We start from the raw sequence: 20,768 nt of genomic DNA, 5'->3' as shown, positions 1-20,768 counted from the left end.
GCTCCCTGGTAATGGGACAGCGCCGGCTTCTGCCGGGTCTTTTCCACTTAGCAGCTGGTGGGGAACTTGCTCCTGTGAATCCTTTCGGTTGCCTTTACCGGGCCATGGCTGGCCTCCGTTTTCGGGACACCACCAACCACACCCCCGATCTCTCCTGTCTTCCTCTTCTTGAAGTGCAGAACTGCAGGGAAGAGGCTCGCTTCTCTTCCCCTTACGCAGCTGCTGAGGTCTGAAGATTTCGGAACCAAACTTGCATCTCCAGTTTTGCGGGTACCCGCAGCTCCTGTCTACACCCGCAGGCCTGAAATAAGGGGGGTGCGGCGCGCTCTGCCCCTAGCTGAGGTTCTCCATCAGGTCCTCTTCTTCCCTTTCTTAACTATTATGCTATTGGGTCTGTGTCTGCTTTCTGGGAGAGATCAGGTTTCTGCAAGAATCCCACGTGTTAATGGGGTCTTTAAATTATGTGTAGCAGTTGTTATTTTTGAACTTTTGTGTATTATCACCACCCTTCATCTCACTTTCTTACTTCTCATATATTTTCTTCTGTCTTTTAAACTTGTCTTTCAGATCGATTATATTTTGCTACTTTAAGGAATAGACCAAAAAGCACAGTAAATACCCACTATTTCTCCATCGATGAGGAGCTGGTCTATGAAAAGTAAGTTTCTATTGTTTTCCCCCACCTTTACCCCTTTCAACAGTTTAGCTTGTTGGCTCTTAGATAATGAGACACTATGCACATTTATGGCAGTTTTATTCACTTCTTCCCTAATGGTGCAGGTAACAATATCAGGGTTTTTCTTTTCTTTTTTTGGCTCAGGTCTTTGGGAAGAATTACAGGGAAAAGTAACATTATTTGAACTTGTTCACATCTCAGTTCTTTTTAGACTTCTGTGTATATTAATTCTTTCTACCCACACAACAAACAACCACTATAGATTCCTGACACTGCCCAGGTGGGACCAGAAAGTCACATACTCTATCCTTGACAGACTTTGTAATTGGCCTGTGAATCAGTTGCCAAGTATTTATGGGGCACCCACAGGGTACAGGGCAGTTTGCATATTGTGCTTAAGCTTTGCAGTTTACAAGGTTTCTGTGAACTGTAAGTGGTTTTGTTTGTGTAGCTTGTTTTCAGAAAGTGGGACAATATGAGCTGCAGGGAGTTGTATCCCAGTTCTATGAGATTTTACCTGTATGACGGATTACTGATTGAGTTATTTTACTTAGGTTCCCTGAACTTCATGGTATTATTTTCTTTGCCTTTGAGGAAGGTTGTATAGGAGTGTTCTTTTACTTTCTTTGGTTACTTTTCATCCGTGGGTTAGGATTTGAAGAGTATAAGAATAGGAAACTGTCTTCTGTGACCATTGGTCTACAGAAAAAGATATTTTAATGCTTTAGGCTTAGTAAAAAATTAATTGAAAGGAGATAAATATTCAATAAAAGCAGTAGGCAATAAGGAATAAGAAGGCTGAATTGACTTGGTTAGGTACTTTTATTAAAGGTATCAGTATATCATCAGAGGAGCCTATTGTATTCTAATTTAAACACTGAATTTCACTTTTTTGTTATCTTAACTGAATGTGCACTTGAATGAACATAGTTAAATGAGCCATAATAAGCTTCCAAGGACTTGTCTATTAAAAAAGATATTGGCAGTTCTGCCTCAGGATTTTTGGGTACCAGCAGAATGAGTGTTCTGGACCTTCAAGAGCTATCTTTTATTTGAGGGAAAACAGTCTTTAATTGTCACTTTGTCATAGGGGTTCTTGAAACTGATGTCTTCAGGACATTTCTCTTAGTGGTGCTGGGAGGAGGATGCTTCTTGAATGGCTGAAGTGAGAGTGGGAATGAAAGAGCCCTTTGCTATTGCTCATGAATGCCCAGAGTTGCTGAGGCAGAGAGGTCGAATCCCTGGTGTCAAATTACAGCTCTGCTCCTAGACAGCATGGAGTTCTGCACAGCCTTCTCCCTGACCCTGTGTACCTGGATGATGTCACTGCCAGCAATGTTTACTTAGTGGTCACTTTGTTGTTGGGCATTGTATAGCTTTTCTTTTGTGAGTTTAGGGGTTAGGGATCTCTGTGAATCTGAGGGTAGGGACTTTGTATGTTCCACTATGTTCAGTTCTGCAGTGACTAACGTGCCAGAGGTTGTTAATATGTCATTGAACAAGCTCCAGTCATTGAAGTCTGAGTCACTTCTCTTGGGATTGCTAGGCGGTGGATCTAGCAGAAAATTACACTTAGCCAACTAAATGCAATGTAAAATGCTTTTGGATTCTAATGTTGATAGATGAGGACAATTTTTTTTGTGATTTTAATGTTGGTGTTTTATAATAGGGCTAGCTACAAATTATATTCCTTTTTGTACCTATTTTACCTTTTTTTCTGGTATCTTGTAAGGAAAGACTTGCTAGAGAGGCTATTTGGTTTATTTTGTGAGTTTGGATATCATTTGAAATGATGAGGACCCAGTCTGACACAGTGTGTACTTGTCTGGATTTGCTCTCTCTTGTCATAGCAGTGGCTGTGGTTCTGATCATCCACAACCCATCTTTATCATTATCCCAACATATTATACTGTGCAAGGTGGTGCAGAGAGCAAAACAAGGATGAATGCACATGTTACCTTCAAGGAGCTCCAAGTCAAGAGGCGAGTAATAGGACTGCAGTTAGAGGTATAGGAAAGAAAACTGCCCTGAGAGAGATAACCCCCATGCTAGGAGGCACTCACAGGAAGGTGGGTGCATTTTGTGGAGGGGTTCAGAAAAGGCTTTATGGTGGAGTTAAGGCTGGCTTAGAGGACAGACAGTGTTTTAACAGGCAGGAACATGAGAAGAGAAAGAGGAGAGCATGCAAGGATGAGGAGGGAGACTCAGGTCGTGTGCTCTGGGGAACAGTCTGTCCTCCGCTTTGCCTGGTGTGTATACAGGTCACATGGGGAGATGTGGAATATGAAACTGAGAGGTCAATTGGGGACAGCTTGAATGTCTGGGTGAGGAACCCTGGTGGAATACCATGGGACTCTCCTAAGAATTTTGGGCAGGTATGGTGTAACTGGATTCGTAAATAATAGCAAACATTTACTGAGTTTTTAAAAGTGTGCCAGATGCTGTTTTAGGTGCTCCACAACTATTAATTCATTTTGTTTTCACAACAATTTTATGAGGCAGGTGCTGTTGCCATCCTATTGTACATTGATGAGAATAAAGGACAGAGAAGTTAGGTAACTTGCCCAAGGTTACAGAAGTAGCAGAGCTGGTATTTGAATCAAAACCATATAGTTCCAGAGGACACATCTTCTCTCAAACAATTGATATGACAGCATCATTTAAGATAGATTAGAGAGGGAGGAAGAGCCCACAAGGAAAAATTCTGGGATATCCAAGGTGAAGAACCATGTGACTTGGCAATAGATTTGGTGGGCAGATTGGTGGAAAGCTGAGGAAGAAGAGTCAAAGAAGTTTTTAAGAGCCTGGGTGGTGAGCCTGCAGGTGCCACTAACTGAAACAAGAAGTAGGACAGCTTTGGTGAGACAATCAAGCATTCCATCTTGGTCAGATGGAATTGAAGAAATTTTAAGGAATAATCACATCATTATTGAATATGGCGTACATTTGAAGTATTTAAATTTGGGAGTTTCAAACTTGAGATGATAAAATCGTAAGAATGATGCAGTTTCTGGGGAGGGAAGGAAGATATCAAGGTCTGTATTGCACAGGTAGAACAAGGGAAGGAACTGGAAATAAGCAGCCAAGAGAGGTGGAAAACTCTGAAGGAGAGAGGGAGAAAGGAGAGAGGTACCAACGCAGTGGAATCTATCCCTTAAGCTCTTCTCTATGGAAGTGAGGACTGGGAGAGACTGTAAGCCTCTGGAAGGACATGTAGCAACATGGGTTCTGTCTGTGGAGAAAGTTCTGTGGGGGAGAGAGGTCTTGGTGGTCACATCATGATGTGTGTGTCCCTAAGGTAAGGAGTCTGTTTATATGCACTAAAACACAGAGCCTTATATAGTTCTGTAAGTCTGTAATTATTTGCTGAATGTTTCAAGAAAAAAATGCTGCCTTTTTGGCTAAATTATCGTCTTAGAAACTATTAAGTGGGCTCTTTACATATTTAGGCTGCATTTGCTCTGGACATAGCTGTGTTTCCTGCAGATGTTTATTTAGTTATAAAGGAATGATAGCACTCTAATTGACATGGCAACCTTCTAAGAAGCCAGTAGAGTAACTAACAAAGCAGCCTCATGAGGAAAGGCTATTAGAATGAAAGTTTTAATTTTCTGCTTGATTTTAAACAGGATTTACCTCATTATTATAAAAGTTTTAATAGTTTTAATAAAATGTGGATAATAAAAAATCATATTTTGTCCCCAGGTTATGCTTTCACAAGTCAAAGTTAAAACAGTATAGGTTAACAAACTTTGATACAAAAATAGTTCCATAAAAAGAGACTCTTTCAAAGAAGATTTATCTGTGTTTGATTAAGCTACAAAAAATGCACAACTCTTCAGAAAGGCTAAATCTTTGGTGTTGGAATTGGGCCCTGTAATCCAAATACAGGCTTACTTTTAATAATGTGGCTCACTTTATTTTTTATTTTGGCCCAAGAATTATTGAAATTAAATATGTTAATTGTTACAACCTTTGTGTACCCCTCTTAATGGTCATCTCTGGTGTGGGGTAGGTGTTAATGTCATGGAAAGCCAGTTTGCTGTGAGGGTAGGGACTGGGGTCATCATTTTCAGCCTTGTCAATTTCATTTATTCTCTCTCTGGGTTTGCAAAGGAAAGGAATTCAAAGTGCAGAAAAGAACTCTTTATGGAGCTACTCTGGGAACTGGATTTTAATGAGTTTCTAAAGTGACTCCAAGAAATTCACCAAGTATTGTAGCATGTCAAGAATGAACAACTTCTAATGAGGACTAAATAGATAAATGAAAGATTTAAATAATCAGTTTTCATTTAAACTTTATTAAAGCAGTCTGGTATAACTACATCCAGAAATCTTTTTTTTTTTTTTTTGTAACAGTGATTGAACCCAGGGGTGCTTAACCACTGTTCCACATCCCCAGCCCTTTTAATATTTTATTTTGAGACAGGGTCTCTTGCCAAGTTGCTTAGGACCTTACTAAGTTGCTGAGGCTGGCCTTGAACTCGTGATTTTCCTGCTTCAATCTTCTGGGATTATAGGCATGCACCACTGTGCGTGGCCATCCAGAGATTTTGGATGAATAATTAATAAAAGAACAATTTCTTCCTTCCTTTCTTTTTCTTTTCTTTTTACTTTCTTTTCTTTTTGGTACCAGGGATTGAATCCATGGTCAATTAACACTGAGCCACAGTTTCAGCCCTTTTTATTTTTTTTAAATTTTGAGATAGGGTCTTGCGAGTTGCTTAGGGCATTGCTAAGTTGCTGAGGCTGGCTTTGAACTTGTGGTCATGCTACCTCAGCCTCCCGATCTGCTGGGATTATAAATTTGTGCCTCAGCACCTGGCTAAGAATGATTTCTTTTATCTCATCCGTTGCATAGGTTTGAGTTAAAATGTGATTATAAGGCATCTTTAAGTATAGGAAAACTTCTCTTGCCTGGAAATACTCATAGGAGTGAGTATTTAGGTTATATGTAAGTGAGAAGAAAACCGTCTGGTTTTTCCATTTTAATTTAAAGTTTAATAGGTAGCAGGACAATCTAATGGGAAGTAGGATGTCATTGAAGTTCATGCACACATACACATACATGATCTTATAGAGATATAGGATCATCATTTATTATTTCAGTTCTTATTATGAATTGCTGTGATATAGGAAGAAGGGGAGATTTGATTGGATTCAGGACAAATTTCACCATGGGTACTGTTTCAGCCAGGTACTGTTGTCATCGCCTCTTTACAAATGAGCAAACTGAGGCCCAGAGAGACTAAGTCTATTTTCCAATCACTGAGGTAGTAAGTGGCAGAGCTGGAGTTCAATCGACAGGATGACTGCCCTGCAGTTCATGTTCATAGGTTTCCAGCAAGTTCCCAGTTGTCCTGCTACCTTCCTTCCTTCCTTCCTTCCATCCTAACCTTCTAAAATTAACCAGGCTGAGGTAGCATGACTACAAGTTCAAAGCCAGCCTCAGCAACTTAGCAATGCCCTAAGCAATACCCTAGTTTGGGTGATGATAGCTTTAGAGAGAAGTGTCTCCCTGACAGCATGTGCACAAGCTATATCTCAGTCATTCCCAAGATGTATCTTGGTAATTAAAAGTTCTTTTTGTTTGTAATTCCTTTTTTGTACATATAATTTTGTTTATTTCTCCTTTCAGTGCACTGCCAAGAAGAGAGGGGAAAAAATTGAGTTAGTTATTATTGAATATTAGCAGAACATGTGAAAACAAAAGAAGCCCAGTTTTTATAAGCTTGTGAAATCTGCTTTTGTAGGCTGTCTGGTGATCTGTTCTTGCTTCTTAACTGGTGTAACTGAAGATATAAGGATTCCTCCTAAGAGTCTAGAAAACTGGTTTTTAAAAGATGGTAGGTTGTACTATCTTCCTTCCTTCCATCCTTACCTTATAAAATTAACCTAGTATTGTTCAGGCCTACTTTTTGTATCTTCTGTTCTTAACAACTGAGTTTTAGGCATATACCTATTTATATATTATGAGGAAGTAGTTATCTGTATACATCCACAATCATTTTTTCTCTTCATTCTGTTAGGGATCGAACCCAAGGTCTTGTGTATTTTAGGCAAGTACTCTACCACTGAACTATATCCCTAACCCTCAATTCTTTTTTCTTTTTTTTTTTTTTTGAATTTTTAATATTTATTTATTTATTTTTTTAGTTTTCAATGGACACAGCATTTTTTTTTTTTAATGTGGTGTTGAGGATCGAACCCAGTGTCCCACGCATGCCAGGCAAGCATGCTACCACTTGAGCCACACCCCCAGCCCCCCCTTTTTTTTAGTTGTTGATGGACCTTTATTTTATTTATTTTTATGTGGTGATGAGAATCGAAACCAGTGCCTTACACATGCTAGGCTATAACCCCAGCCCTCAATTCTTAATTCTATGATCCACTAGAGAGAAGTTTTGTTTTCTAGATATTGATTCATTTAAATATAATAATATTGATTTATTTTAATACTCTCTGTGTTGACCTCTTGGGCATTCATGATATGTAGCCAGTCTGTAATCTTCATAATGATAAATTGTTCAGTTTTTTCAGCCAGAGAGAGTGATCCAAGTGGGCTGCACCAGCCCAATGGGGAGCTGTCTGCCTCCAAGTGCTTTCTGTGCCAGGTCACCACAGGGCGGCTTCATTATTTTGTTTGAAGTAGATTCCTAAGACATCAGATGTTCTCATTTGTAACTTCATAAACACATTCCTAAGGCCAAAGTAAATGACTTTTACTTAGCCACAGCTCAAAACACCTTTGTGTTAAAAAAGGAAAAAAAGAAAAGACTCAACATATTTTTATGGGACAAATACAGCATTGAAACTTATGATTGAAAATTGGCATACACAAAACTAATATTTAGATGGGATAGATTTTCATGCAGAACAGTGTGCTAATGCTTTGGAGATGTACGTGTAAATAAAGCAGGAAGTAGACATGTAGACTGTAGAGCAATATATGCCCAGAGCTGTAGATATATATATGTTAGGAGTCCAAGAAAGGAAGACCTGGGCATTAAAGATTTCACAGAGTGGTGTTTGAATCAGTGGTTCAAGGGTGTGTAAAAAGCAAAGAGGACATTTTATGATCTCTGTGAGGACCAGTAGGACCAGTTTCTGCTCACTATTGTATCCATTTGCCTAGCACAGTGCTAACCATGAACGATGGTGCTCAAGAAATTCAAGTGAGTGAAGGATTATGAAAGGAAGGAAAGGAAAGAAGAGCTTTCAGGCAGAGTCATGAGAAAAGACATAAGAATGTGTGTTTGGAAATAGCAAGATTCTGTTAGGTGAGGTGTATTATTTAAATAGAGAGAAGTTGCAGGTTAAGGATGGGCTGGATCGAGGGGAAACCCTTTGGGTATCAGTCAGTTCTACTTACATGTGAGTGGCAGGGACTGATCAGGGCTCTGCATGGGACCAGTACTGCCATAGCTGGCAGGTGATTATCAGTGAGGCTGTGGCAGGATTGGAGTTTGGTTGTAGCAATAAGAACAGAAAGGCCACATGGGGAGAGAAGCTAGAAACCATAGATTGATTAGATTTAGGACTGACTAGATGAGGGTGGGAAGGAGGAAGTGGAGGTGAGTGTAAAGTTTCTGGCTTGTGTGCTGGGGAGAAAGTGACAGGTTTAAGTAGGTGAAGTATAAATCAGGAAGAGGAACTATACCTATTTGCTCTTCTGTTTTGTTGGATGGGAAACAGGAAGTCAAAAGTGGGGGTCATTATAATGAAGTCTTTATCTTTTGTAATTTTTTTTAAAGAGTATATTCTTTTTTTTTTATACAGTTTATTTTTTTAAAATATATTTTTATGTGGTGCTGAGGATCGAACCCAGGGCCTCACACGTGCAAGGTGAGTGCTCTGCCACTGAGCCACAACCCCAGCCCCTCTTTTGTGATCTTTAAGTAGCAAATAGACAATGCCTGCCTTGGATATTTAGATATTTACTTATTTAAAATCTGGGGAGGTAGATAGGATAGCTGACCTCAAGTTCCTTTCTGGCTTGTTGATTAATTGGGCTTTCTACACTTAATTGTGGAATCCATTTTTTTAAAAAAATTTTTTTGTAAGTTTTTAGTTTCAATTTACTTAAATAAAAAGTTTTTTTTTCTTTTGTTTAACCAAAACTTTCAGGACCACCAAAGAATTATATGTTGAATAAGATCCATCAAAAATATTGCTCTATTTGTAGAAATTATGTAATATTTCTAATCCTTGAGAATTTAGAAACATCTGTTAAATGTCCATATTTATTTATAAAGGGAATTCCTTTATAAGAAAAGTTTGTGTGAACTGTTTTTTAAATAAAATGGTTCTTTTTTATTAATTTATTAATTTTATCTTAACCATGTTCACATCCTATTGATGAATCAAAGAATTTGCATCCAAGAAATTTGCCAGTTTGGGCTTCTTTGGTTACTAATTTCCTTTTGGAACCAGAAAAGGTGATTTGTTTCAAATTTGGTCTTCTTGATCAATATGATCTAGTAAAACACTTATTTACCTTTGTCTGGAATGTGATTTCAGCAAGCCAACTTCTACAGATGGAATTGATATTACTTTTTTTTTTTTTTTTGGTGGTGTTGGGAATCAAACTTGGAGCCTCAGGAATGCTAAGGCAAGGGCTCTATCACTGAGCTCATACCCAGCCTTGAAAATTACATTTGAAGTTTGAGAGCTTTAGACCTTTCTAAAGTGAATATGTTTTTTTCCCCTTCCATTTAAAAAAAATTTTTTTGTAGTTGTATATGGACAGCAGGGCTTTATTTTATTTGTTTATATTTTTATGTGGTGCTGAGGATCGAACCCAGTGCCTCCTGCATGTTAGGCAAGTGATCTGCCATTGTGCTACAGCCCCAGCCCCTGTTTTATCCTTCTTAAAGAATTTACCTGTCATGATTTAGTTCTTTTCTGTAATATTCAAACTCTATCATTAAGAATACATTGACTGGGGCTGGGGATGTGGCTCAAGTGGTAGCGCGCTCACCTGGCATGCGTGTGGCCCGGGTTCGATCCTCAGCACCACATACCAACAAAGATGTTGTGTCCGCCGAGAACTAAAAAAAAAATAAATAAATATTAAAAAAAATTCTCTCTCTCTCTCTCTCTCTCTCTCTCTCACTCTCTCACTCTCTCTTTAAAAAAAAAAAAAAGAATACATTGACTAACCAATTTCATTGTAATTCAGTTTTAGGGGTTTCAAAGGAATAAAGGGCTCTTTGCTGTTGTGCCAGATGGCTCCAGTTTGCTAAATATCTTGTCTTTCTTAATGGTTTTAATCTATTTGGTCAATTTTTATTGATGATTTACTTTTATGAGTTCAGCACTTTCTTGGTGCTGCTTGCTGTTGAGTTAGATTTTTACATTGGTTTGAACATCCCAGCCACTATCCTCTGTTTCCACTCTGTGATCTGCTGATGATTCTCACACACCATAGGCGTAGAAACCAGATATCATTTTATTAACATTGGGTATGAAATAAGACTAAATACACTGAGACTGGCACTCGCTTAAAAACATAGCTAAAGGGCAAGTATGTTTGGTGTGGCTGGCTTTAGAGAAAACAATCCGACTTTGTTTTTGACCTACTTAGGATTCAAATTCACTTATATTTCAGATTAGTGAGATTTCTAAATTGGGATCCTTGAATAACTGATTTCTTATTTTATACATTTCTCCATGTTTTAAGGTACTATGGAATCAATACAGCATCTTCATTAGTCTCAGTAGTCAAATTATTTATTCTCAGCAGCAGAATTAATCAGAATTGTTAAAAATATTTTTAAGTGTTTTGGTAAGTGTGAGATAAAGAAGGAAGCATACAAGGTCTCTTCTGGGAAGCTGGGTGTGGTGGACTTGTGATGCAGTGCCTTCCCATTCTGCTGGACCCTTTCACTAGGGCCCTGCTGTGCATGTCCCACAGGCCCTACTGGCAGACTGTCTGCATCTCTAGAAAACCCAAAAACAAAGTCTTAAGGTGATTTGAGCTCAGTAAAACTCTTGGACATAATTGAAGGGACTCTTAAGAAAAATAGGAGTTGGGGGTGATGAATCATTGGGATGAGTCTTTCTGGATTGGGTTACTTTACTTTCTGCATCAGACCCCCTTTGGAACAAGCCAGCAATGAAGATGTGACTCCAGGGGGAGGCCTGGGGAGGTATCTAACTTTTCTGCATATGAGAGGGATGGATGATCTCGCTATTCTATTCTCAGCCCTTTACTGCCTCTTCCTGTTTAGGTCTTCTTTGAAGGTCACTTTTGGCTCTTTCATCTAGGTTTGTACCCAAAGTTTATAAAATGTGATATGTAATGCCCTTCCTCACACTAAACTGGTATACAGTTTCTTGCCGCAGTCTGGCTGGGCACAATTCAGGAACCACTTGTCAAAAGAAACTAACTTTATTTTTAGAACTACAAACACCAAACAAAACCGCTCCTCAGGAAAAAACCCTCAGAGCCCAACTGCCACCACCGGCTTCCATAAGCCTCTCACCCACACAAGCCTCACCACCTCCCACAATCCTCCTGCTCTTGAGGCCGATTGGCTGGGTTGTGTGGGCGGAGCCAAAGAAGTCCCTCAATGAGCAGCTCCGTGGTCTGAAAGGGCAGGGAAACAGCCCAATGAGCAGCTCGTGGAGGAGCCAATTAGCTAGATGTTGCTGGGGCCGCTGTGAGCCAATCATCAGCTGGCAGTCTGAAGGGTAGGGAAACAGCCCAATGAACATCACCGCAGAGGAGCCAATCAGCTAGATGTTGCTGGGGCCACTGTGAGCCAATCATCAGCTGGCAGCTGGAAGTTTGCTGGCAGCTGGAAGTTTGCTGGCAGCTGGAAGTTTGCTGGGGCCCCTTTGGCTGTGGCTCTCAACAGTTTCTAGCAATTAGAATGGAAGAAGGAAGTATTTTTACAAATGAACCAACCATGTCACAATCTTTCATTTTATTGACTCAGTCTTCTCTGTGCCAGGTGCTAGGGATAGGATGGTGAGCAAATTTTAACCCAGCCTCTTCTCATGGAGTTTATAAAAGTCCATAGGGAAGACATTAGTAAAATATCCTTCTATTCTTTGAAAGCCCACAACAAGGGACCCTGTGGGGTATGTGTGGAAGGGGAAAGGTCCAGGAGGAAGAGGGGATGGGATGGGGATCAGAAAAGCATTACCTTTTTTTTTTTTTAAAAATTTTTATTGTTGGTTGTTAAAACATTACATAGTTCTTGACATATCATATTTCACACATTTGATTCAAGTGGGTTATGAACTCCCATTTTTACCCTGTATACAGATTGCAGAATCACATCGGTTACACATCTACTGTTTTACATATTGCCAGAAAAATGCAGAAAAGCATTACTTGAGGAAGTGTGTTTGGGGCTGAGATCTGAAGGATGAGTAGGCACTAACTAGGCCAGGCATGTGCTAAAGGCCTGAGGGCAGGAACTAACAAGTAAATTCCCATGACTGAAGCTTACTAGGGACATAGTGTGAATTGAGGCCTCAAAGAGATATGGTAGGGACACCCAGGGGTCTAGAAGGCAAGGTCAAGTGTTTTGGTTTTAATTCCAAGTGCTTAGCGGGTAAGTCATTGCCACAGGTTTTAGAGTCAGTATTTCCCTTTCAGACCTTAACTGCTGTATGAAATGTGGGGATTAGCCTTTTATGTACTGGGGGTCAATCATCACTCTGTTTTCTGCCTGAGCAAAACATATATTGTCTGCAGAGCCCTCTTGCCTTCAGCACCTGCCTTTGAATAATCAGGTTACTTAACTCTGGTTGAGAATGTTCCTGTGGGAGTGAATATTAATCTTGCTGGTACATTCCTGAAGAAGTTCCTTCATTTACATTAATCTGAGTCTTGAAGGGGATTTTTATTAATTAACTTGCTCCAAATAGGGAAGTCACAGAATTACAGACCTGGATGTTGGAAGGTTCCTTGGTACCATCTGTTTTCTTGTTTGACTCCATGGCAGAGTGGCAGCATGCACCCATTTTACAGATGCAGCTGCTGAAGGCTTGCATGATCCTGCTGTGTCTGGGGGTAAGAAGGTGCTAAGTGGAGAGAGCCTCCTTACACTCAGGATCTTGTGCCTGGACCTTCCTAAAAACCTAGGTGGTGCATCAAGGAACAGGAGAGAGAGTCAATAAAGAGGTTCCTCTCCTTCCTTTATAATTTCAACAAATGTCAACATTAAGCAGCTGAGTACATACTGGTGATGTTACATTTCTAATATATAAGACTGCTTTCTATTCGATGGGTTTGTTCTCCCAGCTATCCAGAAAGCATGGTGAATTTCAGGGAGAAAGCTGTGTTCTCCCTTTCCCGGGGAGATATTCTGAGGGAAGTTCCTCCTCTACCCAGACCTAAAATATTGAGAGGGAAGATGGCATCAAATAGGGTGAGTAGCCTTGAGGACCATTGGAACTGTTGCATTTATTTCTCCTGAGTGGTAACTGCAGTGACAGAACCTCTCATACATACTTATACATAAATAAGCTAGAAGTATGATACATGGTATGACTTGAATAGTGGGAAGAGCTTTAGAAGCCATCTAATTCAGTGGTTACTAATTAATCTAATTCATCGATAGATGAGAACGTGGAGTCCCAGCAAGACTGAGACACAGCCAGGCACACAGGTTAACCACTTTGGGACTGGAACCCCGTGGCTCCCAGGGGTCTTTAGTTCTGTGTGCATTGGTGTGGGTGCTGGGAAGTTGGTTAGATGTTCACCCATCTTCCCGGGGTTGGTGGCATCAGTGTGATTGTGGGTGGTTATGCCACAGGACTTGAAAAAAACGCAAACTCAGGTTAGTGCTCACTATGCAACCTAGGACCTTTTCAAGTTGTTATCACTGAGTTTTAGCCACATATAGTAGCTTTATCATCTGACTGGAGAAGTACTGATAATATTCTAGTAATAAGATAGACTTTATTTGGTTTGTATAGCACAGTGGCAGTACTGATTAACTTTACCAAAACAAAATTTCTCTCTCTCTCTGTCTCACACACACACACACACACACACACACACACACACACATGTGATCTCAGTGTATTTTGGGGGATATTACTATTTTAGCAAATATCTCTCTGTAATAACATCTTTAACTTCGCAGTAGATCTTTAACTTTTTCAGTAGATGTTGAATGAGCATATGAATAGACAAAAAATGTCAGTAGTAATGGAAAAAAAATAAAGGATTGACATGGCTTATGATGATATTGTAGAATTTTTCATCCTAATTTTTTTTGATAGTACTATGGATTTGACCTAGGGTCTTACATGTACTAGGCAAGTACTATGTCACTGAGCTACATCCTCAGCCCTTTTAAGTTTATTTTGAGACAGGGTCTGCTAAATTTTCAGACTAGCCTTGAACTTATAATCCTTCTGCCTTAGCTTCCCAAGTGGTCACCCTATTTTTAAAGCAGTTTTTCTTTTTTGGCATCACAAGCATCCTTTGGTTAATGTTAACGTACAGTGTCTTGCTCAGAATAGATGGTCATAAATTTTATTGAATGAAAGGCTAATGCTTGGAATGTAGCTTATCTTTTTGCTGAGAAGTTGAATTTTTTTCACATAAAGCTTCTAATATGTAGAGTGGTATATGTAGCAGTGCTTCTAACAACAATTCCTCTGGGAAAGGGACTCACATAATTTATAGTTTATTAGGAAAAGAAACCAAAGACAAAATAATAATAATCCATAAACTTAACAAATTTTGTGAGAAGAGTTGGATGTGCTGGGCATACAGAGGCTTCTAGACTGAGCCTTTCTTTTCCCCAACAGCAGCAGGACCAGAACTGTGGGCAGTGGGTGAACCTGATAAATATGGGCTCTGGTGCTTGAGCTCCCCTTTCTCTGTCCTCCCCATTAAGAGGTGGCCCTCCTTCCTCTCCTTCTTCCTCCTTTTGCAGGACTCCAGATGTTCCGGTTCTTTGAATATCTTTGCTGTCAAAACAGGAAAGAATTTTATTTTAGTTGTTTATACTTATTAAATAAAAGACAGATTGACTTTCACTTACTACTTTCTGAATTTCATTCTAATTATTGGCTCATAATTTGTCAACCTTGTTGAAGGAAATATAGGTAGTTGAATTAATTTGTTCACTCATTCTTTCATTTGGAGATGAGGGTACCCTGAAATAATAAAACAACATATCCATGTTTTTCCTACCAAATGAGACCAGAATACCCCTCCCTTTCATCAAGACAAAGTAGAGTTCTTGATTGGCTGTGGCTTTTCCTGGGAGTTGGTGGAATGGAGAAGACACCATCTAGTGTCATGAACTAGGTTTATCTCTGCCATTTCTTCTCTGTCTTCACTGTCCCCAGGCTGATAACCTTCTCTGTCTCCTCTCCTACCCTGAATCCAACCTGTTCATTCTCCTGTCTTCATTCCAAGTTGTGTAAATTCTATATTTTTTTTTTGAGAGAGAGAGAGAGATTTTTTAAAATATTTATTTGTCAGTTTTTGGTGGACACAACATCTTTTTATTTTATGTGGTGCTGAGGATCGAACCTAGTGCCCCACGCAAGCCAGGCGAGCGTGCTACTGCTTGAGCCACATTCCTCAGCCCAACCTAAATTCATATTTGATACTCTAACATATTTGAATTATTTTAAATTAATTATCAATTGTTTTTTTTTAAATTTTGGTATTTCCTTCTGCTTAATGGTCTAGATTATCTATGTGTTTCTATTTTTCCCTACTCTGCTGAAGAGGATTCTTACAAAGAAGTATGTTATTGGAAGATGTCTCTTTGTTCATGGCATTTTATTATATTGAAGTTAGTGATAAACTAAGCCTGGTGTGAGCAGCTATCACAAGTTTTGCAATGACCATGGTATTTTCAGATGTGTATTTAGCTCTACAGAATTAATTCATAAAACTATATTATTATAAATACAATTTTTTTTTGTACTGGGGATTTAACCCAGGGGTGCTTTACCACTAAGCCACATCCCTAGCTCTTTATTATTTATTTTGAGACAGGGTCTCATTTAGTTACTTAGGGACTTTCTAGGTTTCTGATTCCAGCTTTGAACTTGCAATCCTCCTGTGTGAGCTTCCCAACATGCTGGGATTATAGGCATGTGCCAGTGTGCCTGGCTAAATATTCTTATGAAGAAAGAATATATCAAATAACCTTAAGATATAGTTTGTTCACTTTATATATTGTCTGTGACAATTCTGACTTTTGAAGACTTTCCTAACTTGCTCTTGGTTTTGCAAAGTTTCTGACTGAATTTCTTAATATGACTTGAAGCTTTTCTCCCTCTTTGTGGGATGTGAGGGCTAGTCCACACTTCTTGGGCTGTGGCCAACAAAGAGCTATGACATCTTTACTGCAGCTATCTTTGGATAACAACCTGTTCTTATATCAGCCTGCTCTTTGAGGGACAGCAGAAAGGGGACTAGATCTTCTCCCTTTTTTTCTATTATCTCCATTCTAGGTCCCAACCTGACTTTTTAGATATATGACATTTTTTGAACAAAAGGTGATAAAAATGACCAAGTCCCAGTCTTACTTTGGGAAGTATGTGAGCCCTTGAAGGGGAAATATATTGTCTTGAAACATTTGACCTATACCTTTTTCCTGGTATGTGGCAATTTCTTTAGTGTTCTGTAGTTATTTTTGTTCTTATCTTATCTTTTCATCTTTGTCAGTGTGATTCATTAGTGTTTCACATTGCCCAGGTCTGTAACCTTTAGCTCCATGTGGCTTTTGAACGCATTTTATTTTTTTCCATATTTTGTATTGGTACTTTATGGTTGTACGTAATGGTGGGATTTGTTGTTACATATTCACACATGTACACAATATAATGATATTGGCCAATATCATTCCCCAATATTTCCCCTTTCCTTCTCCTGGGTCCCTTTCCTGTACTAATTTCTCTTCAGTTTTTATGATATTACACCACACCCACCTTTCTTTTCATTTTTCTCTCCAACTTCCACATGAGAGAGAACATATGACCCTTGACCCTCCAGGTTTGACTTATTTTGCTTAACATAATGGTTTCAAGTTCTATCCATTTTCCTGCAAATGACATCATTTCATTTTTCTTTATGGCTGAATAAAACTCCATTGTGTACCTATACTACATTTTCTTTATTCATTCATCCATTGATGGACGTCTAGGCTGGTTCCATAGTTTGGCTATTGTGAATTGTGCTGCTATAAATATGGGTATGCTTGCATCACTATGGTATGATGACTTTAATTTTGTTTTTGTTTTTGTACCGGGGGTGCTTAATCACTGAGCCACATTCCCAGCCCTTTCTGATTTTTGTTTTGAGACAGGATCTGACTCAGTTGTTTAGGGCCTCCCTAAGGTGCTGAGGCAGACCTTGAATTTTTGATCTTTTGGCCCTAGCCTCCTAAACCACTGGGATTACAAGCATGTACTACTGCACCTGGCATGTCTTTAATTCTTTAGGATAAGTACAAAGGAATGGTATAGCTGAGTTTTTTGAGGAGCCTCCATACTGATTTCATTAGTGGTTATACTAATTCACAATCCCACCAATAGTGTAAAAGTGTTCCTTTCTCTACATCCTCTCCAGCATTTACTGTTTGTATTCTTGATGACTGGTGTGAGGTGAAATCCCAGTGTAGTTTTGCTTTGTTTTTCCCTAATTGTTAATGATGTTGAACATTTTTTTTTTCATATATTTGTTGGCCATTTGTATTTCTCCTTTTGAGAAGTATCTGTTTAGTTTATTGTCCATTTATTAACTGAGTTATTTGAGGGTTTTTTTGTATTATTTTTGAATTCTTCATATATTCTGGATATTAATCCTCTGTCAAGAGAGTAGCTAGTGAAGATTTTCTCCCATTCTGTAGTTTCTCTCTTCACATTCCTAATTGTTCCCTTTGCTGTGCAGAAGCTTTTTAATTTGGTGCCATCCCATTTATTAACTCTTGGCATTATTTCCTGAGCTTTAGAGGTCCTATTGAAAAAGTTGTTGCTTGTGCCTGTGTTGACCCTACATTTTCTTCTGGTCTAATTCCTAGGTCTTTAATCCATCTTGAATTGATTTTTGTGTGGGATGAGACACAGGGCCTAGTTTCATTCTTTCACATATGGATAACCAGTTTTCCCAGCACCATTTTTAAAAAGGCTATCTTTTTTTCCAGTACATGTTTTCAGCATCTTTTTCAAGGATTAGATGACTGTATCTGCGTGGGTTTGTCTCTGTGTCTTTTATTCTGTAGCCTTGGTCTGTGTGTCTGTTTTAATGCCTGTACCATGCAGGTTTTGTTACTATAGCTCTGTAGTATAGTTTGAAGTCAGTTATTGTGATGCTTCCAGCATTGTTGTTTGTTTGTTTGTTTTTGCTTAGAATTGCTTTGGCTATTTTTCAAATGATTTTTAGGACTGTTTTTTCTAATTCTGTGAAGAATGTCATTGGTCTTTTGAGGGGGATTATGTGTAATCTCTGTTTTACTTTTGGTAGTATGACCATTTTAACAATATTGATCTTGCCTGTCTATGAACATGGGAAGTCTTTCCATCTTCTTGTATCTTCTTCATTTTATTTCTTCAGTGTTCTTTAGTTTTCATTGAAGACTTTTTCATGTCCTTAGTTATTTCTACATTTTTTTTTTCCTGGATTTCTTTCTCAGCAGATTCATTATTGGTACATAGGAAAGTTGTTGATTTTGTAACCTTCTACTTTGCTGAGTTTGTTTATTAGCTCTAGCAGTCTTTTGATTGAACTTTTTGGATCTTCTAAGAATAGGATCATGTTATCTGAAAACAGTGATAATTTGATTTCTGCCTTTCCTATTTTTATCCCTTTGTTCCCTTCTCTTGCTGGATTGCTCTGGCTAGAATTCTTAGTACTATATTAAATAGGAGTGGTAAGAGTGAACATCTTTGTCTTATTGAACACATTTCAAGAGATGGCAAAAAAACCCCTGAAATTTTAATTTATTTAGCATTAGTTAATTTAAATTTAAATGACCACATTAGCTACCATGTTGGAGTATGTAGATCAATGTAAGAATGAGGACTGTATTTGATTTATTTTTCCCTTGTTATAAGAGTATATTAATTTATGTTGGCATTTGGTAAAAAATGTCTATTTATTAACCATATTGTTCATAAAAGCACATGCTTTTATGAACAATATGGTTAATATTGTTTATATTGTAATATTGTGTTTGAAATTGAAGTTGCCTTGTAATGGTTAATATGAAACTAGAATTTAGATAACTTGAATTTTTGTGCTTTTCTGAAGCTTGTTAAAAATGAGTTTAAAAAGCTGAAATAACAGAGCTAAAAATTCAAAATTTAATATAAAATTCTACAAGTATCAATATTCATGTTCAAGTAGAAATAAAACAAGGAATGTTAGTCAAAATTGTTGCTTTCAGTAGCCTAAGGACAAGAAAATCTCTGTTATAGAAACAGGGTAGCCTTAATCACTACTGGGCAGGTACATATTTATATATAGTTTTTTTTCTTTTCTTTCTTTCTTTTTTTTTTTTTTTTTTCTGGTGTTGGGATTGAGCCTAGAGCATCATAACACTGAACTTTACCTACAATCCTCATCTTGTTGTTTTTTGGGTGGGCTTTTGTTGACTGGTCTTAGACTTATCAGTGATTAGGCTATAGATCTAGTTCATTTTGGATTCCTTGGGTATTTTGTTTATATTCATAGCCAAGCACTATACTGGGAACTTTAGAAATAAGTTGAGAACTTTTATTTCCAATCTGTAAGTTTCCTTCTGCGTTGCTGTTCTCATGATGCCTGGATACTGAGACAGCTAATTTTGGTGCTACCTGGAATACAAGTTTCAAAATATTACCTACTTGCCTAACACACATAACATAAATACACAAGTTTAGTATTCTTTACTTACCTAAGGCAAATGGCTATTGGCAGTTTTGATATAATATAATGACATACTTATGATAGTGGAATCTGGGTGGCATAAAAACTTAAATGACTCCCCCCAAATAAGGGTGTTTTGGGGATGGAGTTTTGCAAACTTTTTGGAATTTAGTAAATGTGTGGTCTGAGCTAAATTGAATTTAGTGCATTAATAAGCAAACTATTCATTATGAAGACTCCCTTCTTGAAGTTTTGTATCACACGTAGAGCATTCTTCTAAGTATATAAGATAAAAAAGTTCAATCCTTGACAGAAAGTCTTATGTTGCAGTTGATCAGAGAGGGCTTGCATTTAAAATCCTTCACAATATGTGGTATCATGTATACTGGGCTGAAAGGATGAGGGCTTTGAGCAGAGGGTAGTTCATATTTCTTAGGGGAAATTGGAAAGGCTTTGTGAAGAAGGTTGGATTTGAGGGAGCTGGAGGATTGCAGAAAGAGAAAAGGACAGCATTCTAGGCAAGGAAACCAATGTGAACAGAGGCTTATATTAACAATATGCATGGAATATTTAGAAATAAGGAATGGATATGCATATTGAAATAAAGGTTCCATTCTAGAACCTGGAAGCTAGAGGCATGCTCTTTAGGACTTTGATTGGTGGGACAAATGATAATAATTATTATTGTTTTAAATATTTTTTTTGGTTGTAGATGGACACAATACATTTATTTATGTATTTATTGTGGTGCTGAGGATCGAACCCAGTACCTCACACTAGGCAGGCACTCTACTACTGAGCCACAACCTCAGCCCCCAAAGAATTTTTCTTAAGGTGGTAAGGAGTCAGTCAGCATTTTTGAATAGTGGGAGGATATGTGAGAAGTGAAATTTTTATAAAGATTGATTTCTGTGTGAAATACAGGATGATAGAGAGAGGGAGAGAGGATTGCAACAGTACAGTCATTAAGATGATCTGTTCTTCTGTTGCTAAAGTTGTTCTGACTTCTTCTTTCTTTTTGGTACTAGGGATTGAACCCAGGGGTGCTTTACCACTGAGCAACATTCCCCAGTCCTTTTAAAATTTTTTAAGAATTTGAAACAGGTTCTCACTAAGTTGCTGAGACTGTCCTCAAACTTGTCATTCTCCTGCCTCAGCCTCTTGAGTTGCTGAGAATGAATGCCTTGTGCCCAGCTTTATCTGACTTCAGTTATTGTGGGAACTGAAGGGAAGGGAGGAATTAGAGTAGTA

The 20,768-nt window shown here is 38.3% G+C and overlaps 1 protein-coding gene across 4 annotated transcripts in view; it reads left to right on the top strand.

The window, feature by feature from the left end:
• The window catches only part of CDC14A (cell division cycle 14A), a 172,405-nt gene that overhangs the window by 783 nt on the left and 150,854 nt on the right, over positions 1-20,768 (top strand). For all 4 annotated transcript variants that reach the window (XM_081307643.1, XM_081307642.1, XM_081307644.1 and 1 more), the window contains exon 2: positions 568-658. In XM_081307643.1, the coding sequence (XP_081163769.1) occupies positions 568-658 (91 nt within the window). The remainder of the gene's footprint in view (positions 1-567; positions 659-20,768) is intronic.

This window comes from Spermophilus citellus (genome assembly GCF_964194105.1).
Source record: "Spermophilus citellus genome assembly, chromosome: 9".
Lineage (NCBI taxonomy): Eukaryota > Metazoa > Chordata > Mammalia > Rodentia > Sciuridae > Spermophilus > Spermophilus citellus.
This window is presented reverse-complemented; position numbering and strand designations above follow the sequence as displayed.